This window comes from Lytechinus variegatus, chromosome 8, assembly GCF_018143015.1.
Source record: "Lytechinus variegatus isolate NC3 chromosome 8, Lvar_3.0, whole genome shotgun sequence".
NCBI classification, from domain to species: domain Eukaryota; kingdom Metazoa; phylum Echinodermata; class Echinoidea; order Temnopleuroida; family Toxopneustidae; genus Lytechinus; species Lytechinus variegatus.
The window spans coordinates 3,414,973-3,440,013 of record NC_054747.1 but is presented as its reverse complement, the minus strand read 5'-3'; the positions used below and the strand labels follow the sequence as shown (position 1 = coordinate 3,440,013).

The window sequence follows — 25,041 nt, the reverse complement described above, 5'->3', positions numbered from 1 at the left end:
AAAATGAACAGAAGATCTAGCCATGTCTATCAAATGACGTGTATTCATCCTGGATTATGATCAGATGACACGACGAAGACAAAGATATTTTCATCATCTCATCATCTTTTTAAGGATGATAGGTATGACAAGATGATTATATTTGAAAATCTGGGTGGCATCTATAGGCTTCTACAATATTGCAATATGAAATGCTAGAGTGAATGATTTGTGAATTAGAAGCTTTAATACGAAGTGGTATTATCGAGACTATGGGATTCAATACCATCTGACACAAAAGATCTTTGCCTTATTGGAACTTCCATGTATGTACCCTATCCTCAAAGCTATCCGGAATTAAACCTTTAGTCTCCCTCCTCTTGAGAATGCATCCATATTTTCCTTCGTTTAATTTGATATACCATAAATTCCGGATGCTTCATTTTAGTAATAATGATAATAATTGTAGTATTTGTTCTGGTATAGCTACGACATATATATATATGAAGTGAATTTGTTTTCAAAATGGACGATACAGTCATGACAAATTCACCCTTATGATTAATTTGTAGAACCCCTCCCCCATTCCCACTTAACTTTATGTCTTTTTTTTACATTGTAATAACAGATTAAAATATAGCTATAATTAGGTCGTTTATTTTGGGAAACACCTCTTACGTATTGAATCTAATTTCTTTCACACGTTTTCACATGCTCCCCCTTGCCTCCATTGCTTTAATGTTTTTTTTTTTAATCTAAATGTGTTTTTATGAAATTAGAATCTACGTATTCTAATTCATTTTTAATGTTCATAATTATGTTCATAAACTATCAACCGGTGAAGGGGAAACTTAAATAGGAACTAGTGTCCTTATGTCTATCCCTGACCAACGGTCAATGGGTCTTGCAATTTTCGTGTATTTGTAATTTCTTGTACTCCTTTTGCCAGAAATAAAATGAATAAATATAAATACAAAAAAATTGACAAAGGTCGCGTACATTCTCGTGCATGTACATGTACGTGACCTTGACGTATGTACTCATTGGCCCCGTTGCATAAAACTTTTGCCGGAGTTTTTTTACGGCAAAAAATCAGGAAACTACGGCAAAAAAAAATTTGCCGGAGTTTTCCATTGCATAAAACTTTGCCGGAGTTTTTTACGGCAAAACTTAAAAAAAACTCCGGCAAATCAAGTGGGTTTTTGCCGTAGCTCCTGTACCAACGGCAAAGTCCTAAAAACTCCGGCAAAGTCCTAAAAACTGCGGCAAAACTATTTCAAGGCAGCTGCTCAGGATCTGTCCCAAGTACCATGTACAGTATTCACCTGTCTACGGCTTCAAGAATAATTAGAACGTTGACATAAGCCTTATATAGGCTACGCAATAAGGTAATTACAGAAAATTTCATTTAATTTAGTAAAAATAGGGCCTAGGAAGGTCTAGATTTTAAGTGAAGTGGGGGAATAGTTGGTGGTTTAATTTTTTAAGATATATCAACCCTGTGACAGGACAATAAATAAAAATCTTAGATAGAATCTAGTTCTAGTTTAACTTTAAGTAAATCTATATGATTACAGTGTTTTTTGAAAAGTTATGCTGTGAATAGATCGATGCAGTTGAACTTAACCCTTTAAATTATTCAAAACATAAGGCTTTAAAGTTGAACTTGAACTTGGGCAGTCTGCTCTTTTCTTTGCTACCGTGACCTTTATCGCCAAAGCCTCCGGCTGGCGAGCTGGCCGCTGGATCAACCTCCATGCGATATGCGACGATGTGTTGTTGGAGTACCTTCTAAGCCGCCTCTATTTTTGCTGTTTTTTACCATTTAACCACCTTTACAAATCCAAATATTTACAAGTTCCATAAGACATACCCAGAAATACTACCCTAAATCAACTGAAATACTCAGAAGTATGAGCTAACTTTATTTTAACAATTGAACAGACTTGTACTGCAAGTTCAATTTTACGAGGAAAACTTGAATAGCAGTCGATACGGCCTAGTCCCACACTTGCAAAAATAAGTTGGAACTTCAAAGTAAGATAAGGACGCGCTCACTGGACATCTTAATTTCTCACCTTTGCCAGTCTCATTTTTCTTTAACAGGTCATAAAAACTGGGTGATGATTGAGAAGGAGGGGCATGCTGGAGGAGGTCTATCTTTCACTAAAAACAGACCTAACTTATCTTTTTCTTCCCCGTCGCTCGGCTCGCTCCAGTCCATGACAGACGACGATCGAGCACGTAAACAAAAGGGAAAATGAAATATCCGACTGATATCAAAACTTACACTATATATACAGTGACCCGAAATTTGTGTGGATTCCTTTTAATTTCACACTTGTGTCTACATGTGTATAATAGAATGCTGGGAATAAAATGTAGTAAAGTAAAAAAAAAAAAAAAAATAGCCATCATCGAAAGTTCCTTAAGAAAAATGAACGGGAACTGAGAGCTATGTTTTTTCTTTTTTTCTAGATTTGTGGTTGCTTTATAAAACCCCGGGAATAAAACTAAATTAATGATATGATGGGACCAAACTGTCCAACAACTTACATGCAATGACAGGGGAAGAGAGAGATAGCAAGAGCGGAGTATTCTGGAAGGGGGGGGGGGGGGTAAACAGCCTAGGCCTACACAATGTATTTACAAGGTACAAATAATTAAATTCAATTCAATCACACTCCCCCCCTCAATGCCATTATTCAAAACATATTTTTAAATAAAGTGGAGGAAAACATTTTGTATCACATTGCCTGTATTTCAAAAGGTACTTTTTTGTTGTTGGTGCTTTCTTGGCAATGTTAAAAATCTTTCCAAAATATAAAAATTAGTAATTTCATAAAACATAGAATATAAATACATAAATCATTAACAGCACCATGCTTGTTACTTTTTATGCCCCATTATACTTCAGTCAGACCATAGTGTTGAAGGTGGGGCAATATACAGGGGGGGGGATTAAGACTGGATGTTTTTCTTGGTTACATTTTTATGCAAAAATAAAAAATATTTTCCTTTATGGGCAAAAAGGGATGGTGAATTTTATTTTTTTAGTCAGAGGCCAACCGGAAGGTTAAATTTTTGTTCTACTGTCAATTAAAATATTACACAACTCAGACGTCTCTCTCTTAATAATTCCTTTTCTTCCTCTTCTCTCTACCTTTCTCCTTTTTTAAACAATTCTCAATTATCATATGTTTAAAATAATCTAATTAGCAATTGAGAATAAGGAACACTTATCACTTATTAAGAATTGTTTTCTTCTCTCAATTAAATTACAGTCACACAACTCAGATGTCTCTTTCTCAATACTTTATTTCTTTTTTATCACTTCTCTCGCTATTCATCCTCCTTTAAACAATTCATTTCTCATAGAATTATACATTTGAAATAATTTTATTTGCAATCACTTATTAAGAACAATCAGAGTGACAGTTCAAAGAACTCATTATGAACAATAATAATAGTTTGAATTTAATTGAAAATAATTCTTATCAATTCATATTTTAATTTCAATGCTAACAGTATCCCATACCATTGTATGCATATTGAAAGATGTGATTGAATGTTGACAAGGTCCCTTTCCTTTTAAATCAACAGAACAGTGCCATTGGATAACCTTTTGCAGATGGCGAATTGCAAGGCATCCTGTTGGGCAATGCAGGATATATATATAAGAACCATGGCTTATGACACCAGTGTGGGATCCACAAACAATGCTGACAGAAAATATAACAGACTTGCAAGATGAACATGTATAAATAAACTTTAAAACTGTTCTTGCACAGGGATTCCCTTTAAGATTTCAGAACCTTAATTTTTATGTTGCATTGCAAGGCACTTGTTCAAATTTTATTCAAGTATTGATGAATAACATTATCTTCTATCTACTGAGATGAGAATAAAGTTCAAGTTTAACTTTCTCAATCCTAAAGGATGTAGTCTTTGCCATTATTTTGTATAAAATTATGAGGCAATGACATCAGCAATTTATGCCTAGGTCACATTTGCCGGCCGGTGGCCTTACGGCTAGTCGAAATCAGCCATTTTATTCATCCTTGTACCAGCTTCATGTAGGTGGTTCGTATAATAATACATAAAACGGCTTATTTCTACTCGCCGTAATGTGACCTAGGCAAAACTCATTTTCATATTACTTGCTCAAACATATGCTTTTGGAAATTTCCAAAGTTCAAGGTGATTTTACTTCATTTTCTAAAAAGAATATTCAACAGGTTTTCAGTCTACTCATTTCTTCTTTTGAAGTGTTTCTGCAGTTCAAGTTTTACTAAAAATTCTACAGATGATGAAAACATCTAATAAAATAATTTCAATATTAATTCCAGAAGAATATAAATTGTATGTGGCATTGAAGCTACTATTTTTAGAGTTGACAGAAAAGATGAATTCATAAAAGCCAACATAGCCTGGTTTATTTTAAAATGTAAAATTTGCTTCTTAAAAAAAAACAATAGCAGCAGCAAACGATTCTTTTTGATGAATATTGTTCTTAAAATTTCTCATACATTTCATTTATTTCATTTTCAATGGAAATTGTTTGAGAAACTATCATAAATAACATGAAATTAATTATTTTAATTAGTAACTGTCAATGAAACAATCTTGCCCAATCTCTGTAATATAGATATTGCTGTATGGATTTCTACAAATAAAGATTTTTGTTCATATTTTGCTTAAGTTAAAGCTGCATTGAGCTTTTCAGCAGGAAAACAAGGGAACATCATAAAAAAAAGGTGGAGTATATGCACCAATAAGTAGTTGATGCCTTCTTTAAAATTCAGCAAGATTTGCTTAGAACACGGGTAATATTTATTGTAGATGTTAATGGACATCAGTAGTAAAATACGAACAAAAAAAACTGCTGCAAACAATTAAGGATAATTTTAAAATCATCATGGATGATTTTTTATTTAAAATATTTGCAGCATAGCTTGCTGCATTCTGAGTCTCCTGTTGAACTTGCAGCAGATCCATGCTCCTGGTACTCGGTGTGCTGGTCAAAACAGGAAGGGCACCTTCTCTTACGCTGGGTTTCATCTTGGTGTCCTACACAATCAACTACCGGTAGATCCCATCTACCCTGGATGTCAATGGTGCCTCGGGAACAGCTTGAGGCTCCCCCTCAACCTCCTTCTCTTTCTCTGGCTTCCCCATGTCCAGAAGCAGGCTGCCTTATGTGAAAGCTGCACATCAAGAAAAAGAATCTTTGACTTAACTTTAATGACATCTTCAACCATTCCGCATTGGTTTTTTTAATTGACTTACTATGATTCAACATTTCTTATTTCATTTTAAAAACTTTAAATCATTTACCAACTCTGAACGAAATCTCTCAAGCTGGCAATAAATAGTAGTTGAAGCTACTTATACCTTGCAGAAATTTTCATGAGGAAAAAAACAACTGTCCCCTTTGACAAACAGATTTAATTAATTCAAAATGAATGAAAAGAATTCTATGGGTTACAGATGATTAATATCCTGGGTTTTAAATAATGTGAATTTTTCATTGTAAACCAGTTTACCTATTTTTTATAGGGAGATCCATCTTATACAAATTTCAATCAAAATTATGCTCATTTCTCAAGAAAATGAATGAAAGAATATAGAAAAAAGCGAAAAATAAATAAAAGATCCTTTGATATATTTATTTTAAATTTTGTTATGCATCAGTGTAATAAATCTTTACGGTAAAACTAACCAGTTGCTCAGATGTCTCAGTCTCTGTCTCCTGGCCATGGATGGACCCAATGCTTGGCCTTGTTCCTCATGACTGCCAGCACGATTTCCATTTTGACTTCACTTTACCAAACTGTTCACCTCCTAAAGATTTAACAAAGTACAGTAATGCCAAAATTATAAATGTTATAATTGCAAACAGGGATCAAGGCAGAAGGATCTTAACCCTAAAAAGACTGGGCTATTTTGGAGGCTAGAAAAACTGGGGGGGGGGGGGGGCCTTTTGGGCCCCCCTAAGATCTCGGCCGTTGGTCGTCCGATCGCAACCAAATTTGGCACACACATCCTTTGTCATGTCCTCTAAAAGAAAACATAGTCAAAATACTGATATTCATTGTATTTTTTAATATATGCATAATTAATTATGCGAATATGCAAATTTTTATCAAAAAATTGAATTTTTCATACTTTGGTACCTATTGCGGTCCATAAATTCCCGTTTCAAGGTTTTCAGCTGTAAGAAGAGGTTGTTTATCATGGAATTGTGTTGTTTCATGCTTGAATTATTAGATATGCTTATGCAAATTAGTAATTACTAAATATGCAAATAAGTACTCCGCATGCGTTATGTAGAGAAATACAATAATTGGCATGTTTTATTGCATTACACTCTCTTGCAATGAGACAAAGCAATCTTGGAAGATGCACAAGTGATGTGTTACATGTACACTAGCTGGTGAAAACAAAGCATAGGAGATATCACATAATTTATGCAATTTATATTCATAATTAATTATGCGAATATTTTTCATATTTTGGTACCTATTGCGGTCCATAAATTCCTGTTTGCAAATTCTTGAGTATTCTAGATATATTTTGGGTTTGTGTAATATATAACTTATTCAATATCAATTATAGCATAATCAACTAAAGTGTGACATTACTTGTCTATTCAGTGTTTCCTGCACCCAAGAATATAGTTGTGCAAGCGATTCTGGTATTTTGCACTACTTTTCTTATGTTTTTCTTTGATTTTAATTTCTTATGTATTTCTTTATTTTGCATTTCTTATGTATTTCTTTATTTTTTTATGCAATGTTTTTCATTATTTTCATATCCTAGAACTGCTACTTGAATTCACAAGTGACATAATATAGAAAGAAACAAATAAAAATGTAGTTAGAAAACAATGTGTATAACATTCATTCAAATACCATACACATTACACACAAACGAATACAAATTTAAATTTCTTACGTGACATGTGATACAAAAATGTTACGTAACTCCGCAACCGCGGCATGGGGGTATACAAATTTGGTATCAAAAGTTGCGCAAAACTCAAGAGAAAAAAGTCATGAAATGGCGGCGCGAACTCTTCATGCGCAAAAAAGTTATCGCGATTTATGTACAGGGGGGGAGGGCCTAAAAGGCCCCCCCCCAGTCTTTTTAGGGTTAAAAGTGGAGTGAACATCATTAATAAACTATGAAGGGTGATTTTGACTCGCCTCACCCCAGGCACAGATCCAGAAATTTCCAAAAGGAGGGGCACTTTTGTCCAGAAAATGTTGACAACCAAAAAAATAAAAGGTTATGACTTGCATATATACATGGTACTTCCAACGATTTTGTTTGAGGGGGGGGGGGGGAAGAACACTTTGTTAATTATTTAGAATTTAGCAGTGACACCCAATCCATCCTTAACCCATTAAGAATCATGGGGGTACATTTGTAAGTTTCAAAATTTATGCATCCACTATTGCCACATCAAAAAATAAAAATATTAAACGCACAAATTTTCCAAAGATCTCTGGTGAATTTTTTACATTTGACCTAGTGACCCCAAAATATAACCTGATCATTGTTACTCCCAAATGTATATTTGCCAAGTTGAAGTTGAACCATCAAAGGGTTCTTCATTTATCACAGGAACGATGTATATTCAGTGAACAAGGCATGTCACCTTTGACCTTGATACCCTCAAAATAATCAAAGTATCATCAATCCTACATGCATACTTGGACAAAGTTTGAAATCAAACTGTTCTTTACTTATCAGAATAAGTTAAGAAATGATGGCCAGAACACCCAAAAACCTGCCCTCGGCCCCACCTCCGATGGGTGGAGGTAAAAAATTCTAGATATTTTGGATTACTTGCATGAAAATTACAACAAAATAAAATTTAAGAGATAGTGATCTTTATTTTTTTCTTGATGCATATAAAACACATTCTTAACTCTTATAAATAAAAATACACACCAGTCTTTGTCTGATTCCTAGCGTAACCATTCACTCTAATGTTAGATCACTCCAAGACCACCTCAGGTTGGAGGCAGTCCGACCTAGGCAGCCAATAGCATCTCCACCCAGGCCCTCTGTCTGGTTTCTGCAAACCTTTATTTAAAATGCAAACACAAACAAATCATAAAATATGCTATATAATAATTGAAAAGACACTCTGCACTTAATGTCACGAATGTCTAAATTTATTTGACAAAAATCTCATTTCATGGCATATCATTAATATTATTTTTCTACTTTGTAAGTTATATAAAAAACTAAAATTGCAATCTATTTATGTAACTAGAGTTCAATTTGGGAATTTTATAAGATAGATGTGTTGTACTATTTCAGTTTTATTCCATGAAAATCCAAACTTGTAATTGTAAGAAAATAAGATTTCATCATTTTCAATGGACATATCAAAAAAAAAAAAAATAAATAATAATTTTCAAAGATAGCAAGAGGTAATTAAATGAACTTAACTATTATTGATTCAGGTCTACACAATCACTAGCATAGCCAGGTGAGATTAGGTACAATATCGTATTTTTTTTGGAGGGGTTGTATAAATTGAATAATCAACAGGAGGATTCTTACTCATTCCAAATATGCCTGAAAAACAATATTTTTTTCTTTTCTTTCAAGACAAAACCTGTTTAAAAAATTGCACTTTATAACTACTTAAATGTTCGACATTATCAGGCAGTAATGACTCCTTCTTCTTCACTTTTAGAAACTTTGCATCAAGATTATCAACATAAAAGATAAGCCTGTCTATAAATACTTAAATGGTAGCATTTAGAATTTTGACTAATTTGAAATTAAGCTGTATATCTTACCCTTTTACATGGTGATTGCTAACCAACAGTCTTGCGTGGTTTCTTCTCAAAAAGGTCACACATGCACGTGAGTTGCTCCTGTGTATATACCTCAACAATTTAAGCTGTTAGATATTGAATGAGAAAATAAATAATCCTATTAGAAAGTCACAAATTAAGACTAGATAAAGCCATACAAATATTTGCATTGAGATTACTTTCAGTATAAATTATCAAATGAATATATACTAACAAATACAACATCCCATAGTCTCCATTCGGCCCCAAAATTACATTATATATATATATATATAAAATTTGTTTCTCTGCAAGAATTTCTTTATAAAGGATTTTCAAGATTCTTACTTTAATGGTAATATGATCATGTATTTCAATTAATTTAAATAAATTGCAAAGAGTGTTGGATTATAACAAGCTTTAAATTGAGACCAATTTTTAATCTCTAGCCACTGTACAGATTCACGTTCTCTGCTGGCGTACAATTTTTTTTTTTTTGGGGGGGGGAAGGGACTGGCCCCCCATGGCCATGGGTTAGACTATGGACCCTCTAAAAATGTTAAAAAACAAAATAAAGGGGATAAAAAAGAAACGAAAGGCAAAGGAGTGAAATATGATATTATTGTTTTAATCCAACACAAATTTCGATTTCTTACTAAAAAAAACAAAGGTAAAAATTTTGGATCGCTCAATTTTTCCAAAAAAAAATTGCCCCCGATGCCATTGTCAGTGTCAGGCCCCCTCAAAATTCTTGGCACATTACGCTAAGTACTGTTCATGATCATGGTGTCGATTCAAGTGGGGTCATAGCAGATCCAGGGGAAGAGGGTCAAATGGTACGAGTGCCCCCTATTTTATTTCAATTTTTTTAAGGGAGACATTAAGACCTCCATTCAGAGTTGTCAAAATTTTTGGATCGTAGCGCTGTAGGCCCTAGTGCATAGTGCCAATTCGCGCCCTGCATTAAGTAAAGACACAGGCTCTGTGCCTGGTAACAGAGAGTCTATGCGCCAACAATCAATCTAGCTCTAGCTTTACGGCTATGCATCTTTTTTAAATTTAAGGGCCTGCATGCACCCTACTGAGTTACTCAGACTCAGGGGCTTCGCGGTGGAGCCCTCAACTCAAGATATTATTACTGACTGAGCTGAAGTCTCAACTTCTTTAAGAAAAAGTTAATTTAGATCTAGAATGTGGATTCTGGGCCTAAAGTTAGATCTGAAACTTTGATCTAACTTGTTTGACTCAGTGCCGACCGACAGTGACGGTGGACCAAACTCCAGAGTCCAAAGCAAAGTTGGCAACTTTGCATTCAATTCTAACATGAAAAATTGATTTAAACAACATGAAATTTTCATGTACTGATACCAATCATAATGTAGAATATGTGATCATAGCAAGAGAAATACGATAAATCGATAAATAAGCTTTCCAAACGTGTCGATGCATTTGGTGATTTCAGCTGTTTGCGCACCAAGTGCGACCAGCGCGGTCACATCACTATGCCTAAGCTCCGGCGGCAATATACATGGCCGAGACGCTGACCCCGCAGCTGCTTGCGACACAAAAATGGGACGATTCAAACGTGTAAAAAAAATCGTGAATCTCACTTTCACGGTGCGAGCACGGATTAAAAACAATACCCAGATATTTTTGCAAATAATTCATCGATTTATAATGATAAAAATAGCAAATATGAACACATTTCATAAAAAAAGTATCAAGCTTACGTTTTGTGGAGTCTCAAAGATTTTTTCAGCAGCCGCAGATACCGATCGCAATATCGGCTGATATCGGCGTTCATCCTCGTCCAAGTTTATTCAGTCTTAAAAAACTCTGGCAAATTAAAAAACTCTGGCAAAAGTTTGCCAGAGTTTTTTGCCATGAAATTTTCACCGAATTTGAAACTCTGGCAAAAACTAAGGTTTTTGCCATAGAAAAACTATGGCAAAAATAAGTCTGGCAAAAGTTTTATGCAACGGGGCCATTATGTAAAAATTCATTCTCCCGGCTTGATGTGCGATATCTCTACATTATCTCACATTTCCGTTTGGGCGGTGGCTCCTTCTCTTTTCGCCAGTGGAACGTGATGTTATCATCGGCTCTCTTGATACAGGCTTCCAGGATCTTGAGAAGAGCAATGTGTTTCTTAGAATCCATCTCGTGGTTCAAAGCTGTGTAGTTCTCAATGAAGAATAGACTGTTCTTCTCCATACCAGCTCCGGTGATGTCGCCAACGATCTCTTTCTGGTTCAAGATGCTGTTAGCGAAGGTCACAACCATGATCGGATACGAGCCTGCATGATGATGATGATGACGATGATGGTGGTGGTGAAGATGGTAAAAAGTGGTGATGATGATGATAACGATGAAGATCGTGATGAGGATTATGAAAGTGATATTGAATACGGTGGTGATAATGACGAAAGTGGTAAGGTTGATGATTGTAAAAAAGATAATGGTAATATGTAAATAAAATGTACTAAGTAGTAGTACACTCCAAATTCCAAGAATTTAAACAAATCCAGATCGGCTGTGGATAGTGACCAGCCGAAATCGGTATTAATTTCAAATCTTATATAACACCTGCTTTTGCAAACTTTGCTCATTCACCCACACTTGTCAAAACGTCGAGTTTGGGTGGTTCTTTTCAGGACCAATATTTGCCCGAGAAAGATACATGGTGTATCGTGAAACCTACAGCACTATGTCATTGAACCAATACCTTCAAAACATCCAAAACCCAAACAATGGTCAGGAGAAAAAGACTACAAGATTTTTCAAGTTACCTCATATTGGTAAAGCATCAAAGGAACTTGAAAAGAGAATCAACATTATGGTTAAACAATATTGCCAAGATCTTCATATTACTCTTTCTTTCTCATCTTTCAAGCTCAGTTCTTTACTTTCTGTTAAAGACTCCATTCCCCAGGCAGGCCAGGAGCTTCGTGCTCGTGTCATATATCAATTTACATGTGCGAGATGTGAACTCGGCTCGGGGGTTGAACACGAGAGCCGTGCTCAACACGGCAATTTTATGCTGTGTAAACGCGATCAGAGTGATCCGCGAGCCGTGTCGAACACGGCTTTATCGATCCTACAAAATCGAAGGTTTCAACCCGCGACCCGAGTCAGACTCGGCAATTTTTTCGTGTGTAAACAGAAAGCCGTGTCGAACTCTCTTGACCTAGGTCACTGCGCGCTTTCACTTTTGGCATTGTTGTTGTTCGCACGGACAAGATTCGATTCCGGCGGTGAATTTCCCGCCTTTAATTTGCGACGTCATAATTCTTCTTCCGTTCGAGATCCGCGAGCCGTGTTGAACTCGCCTTTTCATATGTACGTATGAACGCGATCTCTGATCCCTTCTTCGCAGTCTTCAACCCGGCTCGCGGATTCAACACGCGAGCCGAGTCAATGTGTAAACACGGTATAAATTGGTCAAACCAAGCGTCATTAGAAGACACGAGTACAGGAGCACCTGGGGATGTACATGTAGTTACACACAGTGTCTCTCATGTCTGGAGACACATGCAATCATCACCCCAAAGCTCGTTAGAATGCAATACCCACTGTTTCAAAATTCTCGATACTGCTCAAACAGATTTTCAACTAAAAATAAAAGAAAGGCTTTTCATCAAATGGAAACAACCTCAACTAAACCAACAGGTGTACAATTACCAAATAATGCTATCCATTTAATTTAACCCACCCCTATCTGATAAATCCATAGACTTTGTAAAAATGTTTACTTCATTCCATTTAACAATTGAATTCACACCTGTGTAATCCTGTGTAACTACATTCTTGAAATTTTTATTTGACATCCTAACTGTATAAATACCAATGACTGTTAATAATTTTCAGGCTGAGGATGAGGTGCGACACCTCGAAACATGTTCCGTTTATTAAAATATTATGTTCTATTCTTTATTTTTGTCTTCAATTTAGTATCGTGTCGTTCTTTTGGAAATACAACACTATATTTTACGTGTTAAAAGTATAAAACAATGCAATGGTAATAACTTTTTTTTAACGATAAGACAACTTACCGAACTCTTGCCTGATTTTTGGTACAAGTGACGATATGAATTCACGACAATGCTGTATTCCAGTAGCTGAGCTAGGAAATAAAATACAAATAAAATGATAACGATGACGGTGAAAGTGATAATTTGTGTGGCGACGCAGCGGACTCGATGCGATTTGCAATATTCAATTAATACGAGGTGCCTGCCCCAAGCGTTTGTGCATATAGAACGCATTTGCACCACGACGCTGGACGAACCCTAGAACACAGCAAATGCATTGAAAACGTCCGTCAAATCACAATGAATAGCTGGGAGGCCTTTGTCGAAAATTGGTGAATAGGAGTAGCAGCTTTCTCCTACGCTTTGCAGCTGAAAAAAAAATGCAAATATGACGTTTGTCCATTACACTCTAAAAATGAAGTAAAAAAAATTTGAACTAAGACAAATCAGCACTCCGAAGTGCAGTCACTATATACACGCTCTTTAAGAGCTAAATTAGCACTTAATTTTTTAGAGTGTATATAGTCCAGGAAAAAACTGATGCCTCGATTCATCAACCATCGACAAAGACTTCAATCTCATGAAAGGCACTTGACAATACATTCTCGATGTTCTTGGAAGCGGTCTGCCTCGCGGTTGCGAAAACAACCGAATAAGGTGAGTAACCTAGATCCCTACATCGTTCCGAACATCTCAAATAGGGCCTGTAAAACTGTGCATTCTATTTTTTTATGAAACGAGAGAATGCATTTCTAGATGATAGTTCGCTTAAATTACTTCATATCTTCTAGGATTGTCGCGGTAATTTTTTTTTTATATGATTTATCTAGGCCCCATCATTCAGACTATATAGGAGAAAATGAATCCACAAACATTGCAAGTCTATACAATATTAAATAGGGGTACGTCAGGCTGAAAAATATAAATATAAACACAATAACAAATCAACTGCATTAAAAGAAAATTCCAAAACCCTTTGGAAAAGCAGTCCATGTATTTCGGTATGACCGATTAAAGTGCCAATGACGTCATTTTTCCCTTCTCTCTATTTAACACACACCCCACAGACACCCTAACACGCCCCTCTCACACATACAGGTCCCCATTATAGGCGGATATCTCTCCCCGAAGATAGGGGGACAAGGGGCTGAAAATTTTGACAGGCAAAACAAAAAATAAATCACCCAAAAAGTAGCGTCACCTCGTCCAAAATGCACGTTTTATTTCGATTTTGAATGATATAATTCTTTCCACCAAAAATAGTAGGGGGACATTTGATATTGTGTCCCTGTTGCACCCACAAATGTAATAACGCCCACAAATGTAATAACGCCCACAAATGTAATAACACTTTACCCACAAATGTAATAACGCCCACAAATGTAATAACACTTTACCCACAAATGTAATAATTTCACCCACAAATGTAATAATGCACTTTACCCACAAATGTAATAATTTTTGATCGCCCACAAATGTAATAATGACTTTACCCACAAATGTAATAAATTTGAAGGGATTTTTGGCAAATCTGTTCTGAACTAAAATCGTATAGTAATGCGTTCATATAGCACTAAAGTGCAAAGTCTCTTTTCCTGACCCGGTTAATTAACAAATTATAATATAAATCCAAAGTCTTTATTCCAGACCCGATTGTTTAAAAAATAATCATATGAGCCTAAAGTCTTTATTCCAGACCCGATTGTTTCAAAAATGATAATATAAGTACAAAGTCTTTATTCCAGACCCGGTTGTTTAAAAATAATCATATGAGCCTAAAGTCTTTATTCCAGACCCCATTGCTTCAAAAATGATAATATAAGTCCAAAGTCTTTTCACCAGACCCGGTTGTTTCAAAAATTATAATATAAATCCAAAGTCTTTTTCCGGACCCGGTTGTTTTTAAAAAATAATCATATGAGCCTAAAGTCTTTATTCCAGACCCGGTTGTTTCAAAAATTATAATATAAATCCAAAGTCTTTATTCCAGACCCGATTGTTTAAAAAATGATAATATAAATCCAAAGTTTTTATTCCAGACCCGGTTGTTTCAAAAATAATAATATGAGCCCAAAGTCTTTATTCCAGACCCGGTTGTTTAAAAAATTATAATATAAGTACAAAGTCTTTATTCCAGACCCGGTTGTTTAAAAAATTATAATATAAGTCCAAACTAAGATACCATAATGATATTCCAGTGGAAAAAAAGAAAATCGAGCTTAGCCTTTTCTCCAAACCTTGTTATTCAAAAATTGTAAATAACAATACATATAAAGACCCCATAATCTTATTAATGCTGGATAACATGGACATATAGCGTAGTCTTTCAGCCAGACCCAGTCATTTGTTTTTCAAAATAAGGCTAAGAGTAAAAATATAAATAGCTTCAAATCTAATACCAAGCAATCCTTGAACCTAAGAACATGTTTTTAAAAAGAGGTTTAGAATGTTGTCTTTATTCCAGACCTAATCATTACAAAAATTACGAAAAAAAAATCTTCTAACATAAGACCCTATCATATTCTCTTGGAATAACATGAGTTGTAAAACGTACTCTTTCCTCCAGACCGGGTTATCTAAGAAATGAATTAAAAAAGAAAATCAAATCTAAAACCAATTTTTAAAATTTATACCCAATAAAAAATATGTCTGTACCCCACACCCAGATTCTTTTGTATAATAATACTAAGACCCCTACAAAACATTGTAGTTATGCATTTGCAAAGAAAACGTCCATTTTCCAGACTTGGTTATTATTTAAAAATTAAATTGTCTAAAACAAATACCCAATAATCTAACTACTGTGGAATAACATGGAGATCGATTGTAGACTTTCCTCCAGACACAATTATTTCAAGAATAAAAAAACAATAAAACTCAACCCCCAGCAACGAATCTTAGAACCAACAATCCTCCTAAATAAGACCAAGTACAAAAGCACATCTTTAGAGCCTTGTCTCTATTCCAGACCCAGTCATTTACAAATTAATTCAAACAATCTTAAAAACTTAAGACTTTGTCATATTCTTATTCCTGTTGAATAACATTATTATTATGCTTAGACCTTCGTCTAGACCCAGCTATTTATAAGATAAACAAATATTGAAAAAATCAAAGCTTTTAAAGACCAATCTTTAAAATTAAACCCAGTTAAAATGCTTGGGTTTAGAGAGTTGTCTTTATCCCACATCCAGTTCTCTTAAAATACAAATTAAGCAAAAGAATAATTAAAAAACTTAGACACCAGCATCTCCCAAACTATAAAACCCTTTGATAAGGCATACCGTAAGTTGGTATACAACTTGTTTTTGTTTGATGGAAGTGAAATAAATAAAATTGAATTGAATACCACAAAAACGTCAAATTAATAAAAGGTGTAAATATTCAGATCTGAATGGTACGCGCCTTAAAAACCCAAAATAACAACAACAACAACGTTATTCTACATCAATGATATTGTGGCGTCTTTGTTAATATTGTTTATTTGTTTTTATCGTTTCTAATAATTTCCTATTTTGAAATAACTGCATGGGTCTAGGGCAAAGACTACACCATATTTAAAGACTGGGCGTTGTGGCGTGCGCCTGTAATCAAAGCTATGTGGGGAAGTTACAAATTGATGCAGAGGTTCGAGGTTCGAGCCCTTGTCACGTCTTTCGGATGGTGACGTTAAAGGTCGGTCCCAGACGTAAATAATCATATCTGATTGAGACACGTCTGACAAAACTCAAACACACACACACACACCCACACACGTTTGCCACCTGGAAAGATTAAACCTCAAGATGTAGATGGACCTGAATCCACCGACGGGACAGCCTAACTCCGTAACTCTGGTACGGGTGTGGGAGGGGGCTCTTCTTTCTTTGCCTGTCTCTCTTTCAGTCATTTCAAATCAGTTTTTTTTCTTATCACTTCTTGATCACATAAATCCTCTCTCTCTCTCTTTACTTAACGGGTCAATATAACCCCAGAAAATATATCTTAGGCCACTGAGATTATTGGAATTGTAACTAATAAAAAAAAATGCTGAATATATTACAAATGGTGTTTGGGTACACTGAAAATTTAAAGTACCGAAGAACTTATTAAAACTTTATCCTCTTGGTAGAATGATTTTCTTTTATATAATATCTCATAGATCGTCGATCAACAACCTTATCGTTTACGGGAAGTAATCCCCATATTGTGTGCTGATATCTTATTCCTCAGTTTTTTGTTTTATATGTATTTAAAGGTTTTGGGGTTTTTTTTCATAAAAAAAGGAATGAATATACAAGAAATAATAAACAAGTGGAATGCCTCTGACTGTCTCACCTGCATCACGCGATTCAACATAGCAGCAGTGCTGACTTAAAAAAAACTACTATAACTCGCACAAGATGTTAAGTGATACTTGGTTACTCTTATTTCCACGTTTTATGAACTAGACCAATACACTTACAGAGATAGGATGGTAATTCAACAAATACCCCCAATGTGGCCAAAATTCATTGACCTCACATGACCTTTGACCTTGATCATGTGACCTGAAACTTGCACAGGATATTCAGTGATACTTTATTACTCTTATGTCCAAGTTTCAAAAGTCAGATCAAGAAACTTGCAAAGTTATGATGGTAATTCAACAGATACCCCCATTATGGCCAAAGTTCATTGACCTTTGACCTTGGTCATGTGACCTAAAATGCACACACGATGTTCAGTGATACTTGATTACTCTTATGTCCAAGTTTGATGAACTAGACCAACATACTTTCAAAGTTATGATGGTAATTCAAAAAAAAAAATTCGGCCAAAGTTCATTGACCCTAAATGTCCTTTGATGTTCAGTAATACTTGATTACTATTATGTCCAAGTTTCATGAACTAGGTCTATATATTACTAAGTTATGATGTCTTTTCAAAAACTTAGTTAACCTTAGGTTAAGATTTGATGTTGACGCCGCCGCCGCCGTCGGAAAAGCAGCACCTATAGTCTCACTCTGCTATGCAGGTGAGACAAAAAGAAGTAATAAAAACAATACTAAATAAAATTGTTACCCTACTTCTCATACAGTGGGTGGCAAAAAATAGTCAATCATGACTTATTGCCAAATAAAAACATGGAATGGAATGGTTATCCCCTCTTGTTAGAATGTTTTTCTTTTATATAATATATCATAGATCGTCAATCAACAACTTTATCGTTTTCGGGAAGTAAACCCCTATTGTTTACTGATATCCTATTTCTCAGTTTTTTTCATATGTATTTTAATGTTTTGTTATTTAGGTTTTTTCAAAGAAAAAAGGAAGGAATATACAAGAATTTTTTTTTTAAAGGACAAGTCCACCCCAACAAAAACTTGATATGAATAAAAAGAGAAAAATTCAACAAGCATAACACTGAAAATTTCATCAAAATCGGATGTAAAATAAGAAAGTTATGGCATTTTAATGTTTCGCTTCATTTCGCAAAACAGTTATATGCACATCTCGGTCGGTATGCAAATGAGGAACTGATGGCATCACTCACTCACTATTTCTTTTGTATTTTCTTAAATGAAATATGAAATATTTTTATTTTCTCGTCATTGTCATGTGAAATAAAGTTTCATTCATCCCTGCAACACGTGGAAATTTATTATTTTAAAATTTTGTGCTTTAGGCAAGGAGGTCCTAATCGTCAAATTCGTAAAAATTGAAATAATGTATAATTCAAACAATGAAAACCAAAAGAAAGAGTGAGTGAGTGACATCATCGACTCTCTCATTTGGATGTAGCTGGCTCGTTCATATATTTTGTTAAAAATAAACAAAACTTTGAAATGTCATAACTTTCTTATTTTACATCCGATTTTGATGAAATTTTCAGCATTGTGCTTGTCTGATTTTCCTCTATTGATTCAAATCAACATTTTTCTGAGGTGGACTTGACCTTTAATGGTTGCAGGGTCTTTGTTTTGTTGTTGTTGTTATGTTTTTAATGACTTTTATAACTGGGTCTGACAGAAAGACTACGCTACATTTCCATGTTATTCAACATAAATATAATCGTTGGTCTTTGTTTTTTTATTATTATTATAATTTTTGAAATAAATGGGTCTGGAAAAAAGACTTTGGACTTATATTATAATTTTTTAATTAACCGGGTCTGGAAAAAAGATTTCGCATTTTTGTGCCATATCAACACATTACTATCAAGTTTCAGCTTTTAGTTACCGGGTCTGGAGCAAAGACTATGCTTGATTTTCAATTTACCATTTGCGTCTGGAGAAAAGACTAAGCTCGATTCTCATTTTTATTCCACTGGAATATCATAGTCATTTGGGACTAAAATTATAATTTTTGAAATAACCGGGTCTGGAAAAAAGACTTTGGATTCATATCATGATTTTTGAAACAACAGGGTCTGGAAAAAGACTTTGGACTTATATAATCATTTTTGAAACAATCGGGTCTGGAATAAAGACTTTTGGCTCATATGATTATTTTTTTAAACAACCGGGTCTGGAATAAAGACTTTGGACTTATATTATTATTTTTTAAACAACCGGGTCTGGAATAAAGACTTTGGACTTATATGATTATTTTTTAAACAACCGGGTCTGGAATAAAGACTTTGGACTTATATTATTATTTTCTAAACAACTGGGTGTGGAATAAAGACTTTGGACTTATATTATTATTTTCTAAGCAACCGGGTCTGGAATAAAGACTTTTGATTTATATTATAATTTTTGAAACAACAGGGTCTGGAAAAAGACTTTGGATTTATATTATAATTTTTGAAACAACCGGGTCTGGAAAAAGACTTTGGACTTGCATTATTATTTTTTAAACAACCGGGTCTGGAATAAAGACTTTGGACTTATATAATCATTTTTGAAACAATCGGGTCTGGAATAAAGACTTTTGGCTCATATAATTTTTTTTTTAAACAACCGGGTCTGGAATAAAGACTCTGGACTTATATTATTATCTTTTAAACAACCGGGTCTGGAATAAAGACTTTGGACTTATATTATTATCTTTTAAACAACCGGGTCTGGAATAAAGACTTTGGACTTATATTATTTTTTTCTAAACAACCGGGTCTGGAATAAAGACTTTGGACTTATATTATTATTTTTTAAACAACCGGGTCTGGAATAAAGACTTTGGACTTATATTATTTTCTAAACAACCGGGTCTGGAATAAAGACTTTGGACTTATATTATTATTTTCTAAGCAACCGGGTCTGGAATAAAGACTTTTGATTTATATTATAATTTTTGAAACAAAAGGGTCTGGAAAAAGACTTTGGATTTATATTATAATTTTTAAACAACCGGGTCTGGAATAAAGACTTTGGGCTCATATTATTATTTTTCAAACAACCGGGTCTGGAATAAAAAAGACTTTGGGCTCCTATTATTATTTTCGAAACAACCCGGTCTGGAATAAAGACTTTGGATTTATATTATAATTTTTGAAACAACCGGGTCTGCAATAAAGACTTTGGGCTCATATTATTATTTTTGAATTAACCGGGTCTGGAATAAAGACTTTAGATTTTTATTATTATTTGTTAATTAACCGGGTCAGGAAATGAGACTTTGCACGTTTGTGCCAAATGAACGCATTACTATACGATTTAAGCTTAGAACGGATTTGCCATAAATCCCTTCAAATTTATTACATTTGTAGGTAAAGTCATTATTACATTTGTGGGCGATCAAAAATTATTACATTTGTGGGTAAAGTGCATTATTACATTTGTGGGTGAAATTATTACATTTGTGGGTAAAGTGTTATTACATTTGTGGGCGTTATTACATTTGTGGGTAAAGTGTTATTACATTTGTGGGCGTTATTACATTTGTGGGCGATTATTACATTTGTGGGTGTAACAGTCCCCCCTTAATATTTTGACTAGGGGGACGCGTCCCCCCTGGGATTTCCGCCCATGGTCCCCGACCATACACATCCATTCACCCTCACGCAAGCACTCACACAAATACACCCCAAAATCATACGAACGGACACATCTACACACGTGCATACCCACACAGATATGCACATAACAAACATGACAAATAAAAGACAGAATGAACGGATAGATGTGCATAATTACATACTTGTATTTAAGGATAAAGATGGGACAGTCGATCCTTTCTCCAGCTGTCCAAGAACGAGGGTCGATTCCTCGCTTTCCAGCTGTTTGGAAGAAAATGTAAAAGATGAAACGGTTGAATAACAGTGATTACTCTGTTCGAAATACATTGTACTTCAAAAACTGATAAACAAGCTCACAATAACATGTTGCCAGGTTCATTTTCTTCATATTTGAAGAAATTGAAAAAGATATATTTTTGGAAAGGTTATTGTATATTAAGGAATTAAAATAACAATGTGTTACCTCTAAGGACGCCCTCTTAGATATTACAAAATAGCCGTCAAGTACAGGGTTATGTCCTGGATTCTAAAACCACTTATGACCACTGAATGCAATTTTTATAGAATAAGGACTTATACTTGCTAAATTATCCGAAAATTTTAATCCAGGCCTTGGTAAAGTATTGAAACCACACTATGACAAAAGTTCATTGACCCTATATGACCTTGAACATGTGACATGAAACTCATGCAAGAAAATCCGTGATACGTCATAACCACTTTTTCAGTTAAGTTGACTTTGTCAAAAACTTTAATCCTCAAACTGATATCCCAATATGGTCATAGCTCATTGACCTTTACTGACCATTGACCAAGACCATGATATCCGAAACACGTGCCAAATATGTCATTCATAAGGCATATGCGACACCCTGGTTTAACATGTCCCTTACTGAAAGATAAAATTTAGTTGCATTATTTGCAACATGTGCTTCATTCTTGCAATTAGTAGAAAAAAATATGCAAAAAATAATGTCGTTAAAATGATTTTGTTTCTGAAAAGTTGCTTATTTGATACCATTAGTGTTTCCTGATCTCAGAAATAGTGGTTTAGTGCAAAACGTAATATTCAAGGTTACTTAGAAGCAGATATATTACCTGATTTCGTTGGAAATTTTGTAAAATCCAAGACGGTGGCTTTATAGGTCTCAGTGCAAATGCAAACATTATTATGCTGATTCTTCATACAATAACCTTTCAAAAATGGATAATTTTCAAAGTCTTACCCAAATCTGGCGAAATTACGTAGCGATCTGTCTCTGAGACATGGTGATATGCAGATCTTTTTTTTTGCTCGGCAGACACGATGCACAAACTTTTTCGACAAAACTCAATGACCGAGCTTGTCGTTGGGGCGCTTTTCCATTTTGTAAAGTCAAATTAAAGGGTTTTGTAAGAATTTTCAGTGATTTTTTTTTCCAAAATAATTTTCTGGCCGTGGGGCACTTATTAAACTGATTTTCGGTTAAAAAATGAATAAAATTCTATAATTATATTTTATAGCTTGCTGGTCTTATTCATATTATCATTGTATCTATATTATTTTGATTGTTACATGTACCTTCCGATAATGTCTGTGAAATTCATATAATTGGTTGAAAAATCTTTAAAATTTAAAGTATGCCTCCTTATTTCAATCTTTAAAAAATAACATAACTGGGTGCAAGAAGCGTTTGGCGATTTTCGCAAGTCATTAAAAATCCTTATATATTGTCACGAAATGGGTTTTATTTCGCGTTAGGAAATTATCTTTGGTTGCTTTATAATAATTCTGTCGTAGCTGGCGAGATTTCATGCATGTTTCTACACTAATAATGACGTAGACAAGACATTAAAGTTATGCATGTTTTGAACCGTTTTTGTGGAATAACGATTTCCTGGAGATGCTTAACTGATTATTATGGTTATCACTAGCTTGATCTAAATGAATGCTTTAATTTGCTATGTCATTCATGCATATCCGGTTTTGGAGACGAAAGTTATAGCTGTTCTAAGATTGTAATAGAGGTTAACTATAACAGATATTGTATAATTAATGCATAAGTACAGTAAGTTAATGTACTCGCGAGGCTTTGTCGATGATCTGTTGAAATACGGCGCCCACGGGGTGCATTGCACGTAAAGTATGCAGATCGATTTGGATTCGCTATCCAATAAATAAAGTTGGTGGATGCGATCGAAATGATTTATATGATCATTCGCATGTCTTTCCACGGGGAAACCTAGAATTCTAGGCGACGACTGTGGTTAGATTTCCTTGTATGTTGGGTCTTTTGCACGCCAGCAAGAGACTATACCTGGGCTTGCTCTTTTGGTAGTCTGGGGTTGGTCTGGAGGCGGACGGTTCGGAGTCTGGAGCAGACGGCTGGTGGTCCGGAGCAGACGGGTTGGTCTGAAGCGGATGGTTGCTGGTCTGGAAGCAGACGGTCGGAGGTCCGGGGCAGACAACGGGGAAAACTACAAGTAGAGCAGAGCCAATGGGTGTGGTCGTGAGAGCCTGACTGCAGAAGGACCCATACATATGGTCGAAGAACCAGACGTCGTTCCGGTACTGAACAGACGTGGTTGCAGTACGGAATCAGACGTGCATGGTTGCAGTACTGAACAGATGTAAGTGGTTGCAGTACGGACTCAGACGTGGTCGTGGTACTGAACAGACGTGGTTGCAGTACTGATCAGATGTCAGTGGTTGCTGTCAGTGGTTGCAGTACGGACTCAGACGTGGTCCTGAACAGACGTGGTTGCAGTACTGAACAGATGTCGGTGGTTGCAGTACGGACTCAGACGAGGTCGTGGTACTGAACAGACGTGGTTGCAGTGCTGAACAGACGTTGTTGCAGTACGGTATCAGACGTGGTCGCGTACTGAACAGACGTGGCTGCAGTACGGAATTCAGACGTGGTTGCAGTACGGAACAGACGTGGTTGCTGTACTGAACAGACGTAGTAGCTGGTCGTAAGCAGACGACGGAGGAAATTAACAGAGTCCATGGGTATGGTCGTAGGAGTTTAACTACAGAGAAACCCATACCTATGGTCGAGAGAGCTTAACTACAGGAATCAGATGCATATGGTCGTAGGAGCTTAACTACAGGAATCAGATGCATATGGTCGGGTGAGCTTTTGGAGCTGATAACAAAGAGTGTAGCCGTCTGGAGGTTGCCTGGTGGTGGTACTGACAGGATCGAGGCGTGTGCAAGTGTCAACTGCGGCAGTATATCTCTGCCAAACGGATCCACGACTAAAAGTTTGGAAATCGACGTGGCGACACACCCGCCGGCGGCAGGCATCCTGACAAGAGCGAGCTGCCGGCGGACCGAACCACCCGCCCCGCCCAGCGATTCCGTCACAAGTGGTGTCAGTAGTGGGATCCAGTGACAATGGCACAACAAGGAAATATGCAGTATCGACCGACGCCAGGAGAGATGATGGCGAACTTAGAGAGGAGTATGACAGAGATTGACCAAATGATGGAGCATTTAGAGAGGAGTATGACAGAGATTGACCAAATGATGGAGCATTAAGATTGTTCATAAGACAAGCACCCGGTGCAGAATCAAGTGGACAGGGTATTCCCCCAACTGTGAGTGGACAAGCGGATAGAGGACCAAGGTATGACTCACAGATGGAAGGGGCACAGCAGGCTGGATTCAGCTCAACGCCCAGAGAGCAGATGAGACGATCATCTACTGCAAGACCCGGTGTTCAATTTACACCCCCACAGTTTTCCCCACATATTCAGGATGCGGGGATGGCAAATTTTGATGCTATGATTGGCAGACGACCACATCTGGTACCGGACAGATTTGATGGACGTACACCTGTCGAAGATTATTTGCATCACTTTGAGGCCTGTGGTGGATTGGCATATCCCGAATTCGACGAAAAGGGGCAAGATCGGCTTGCCCGAGGGCATTTCCTAGATGCCATAGTAACACCAGAAATAAGAGAGGGATTGTTCCGTGCTCAACCTCGCACATTGGATGATGCTGTGGAAGCTGCTTTAAACACAGAGGCCTTTCTGAGAATGGAGGGTCAGAGGAATGAAGTGAAGCGGGCCATAAGGTACAGCCGAGCTCTGGAAGAGCAGGAGTGTGAGGTTGCAGCAGTGGAGGAAAAGCAACCAAGAAATCCAACTATCGACAAGATAGTAAAGGCTGTCATAGACGCCTTGGATGAAAGAGACAAGAAAAAGGAAACAAAAATCAGGACCAAATATCAGGAATCAAGAATAAATGGCGTAGAACCAAAAGGAAAAAGAGAGGAACCAAATAAATCAAAGATTGAAGAACAAG

At 35.9% G+C, this 25,041-nt stretch overlaps 1 protein-coding gene and 1 long non-coding RNA gene across 2 annotated transcripts in view; both read right to left on the bottom strand.

Moving 5' to 3' along the window:
• Positions 1-3,365: 3,365 nt before the first annotated feature.
• LOC121419832 lies at positions 3,366-10,654 on the bottom strand. Its single transcript, XR_005970630.1, has 5 exons — positions 10,529-10,654; positions 8,802-8,905; positions 7,939-8,073; positions 5,702-5,823; positions 3,366-5,186 (listed from the first exon to the last, which is right to left on the bottom strand). It is a non-coding gene; the product is annotated as an uncharacterized LOC121419832 (long non-coding RNA).
• Positions 10,655-10,826: 172 nt separating this feature from the next.
• Positions 10,827-25,041, bottom strand: part of LOC121419830 — a 28,455-nt gene continuing 14,240 nt past the window's right edge. Inside the window, exons 5-7 of the mRNA XM_041614295.1 lie at positions 20,930-21,008; positions 12,851-12,921; positions 10,827-11,095 (exon numbers count right to left, since the gene is read on the bottom strand). Of these exons, the coding sequence (XP_041470229.1) occupies positions 10,827-11,095; positions 12,851-12,921; positions 20,930-21,008 (419 nt within the window). The remainder of the gene's footprint in view (positions 11,096-12,850; positions 12,922-20,929; positions 21,009-25,041) is intronic.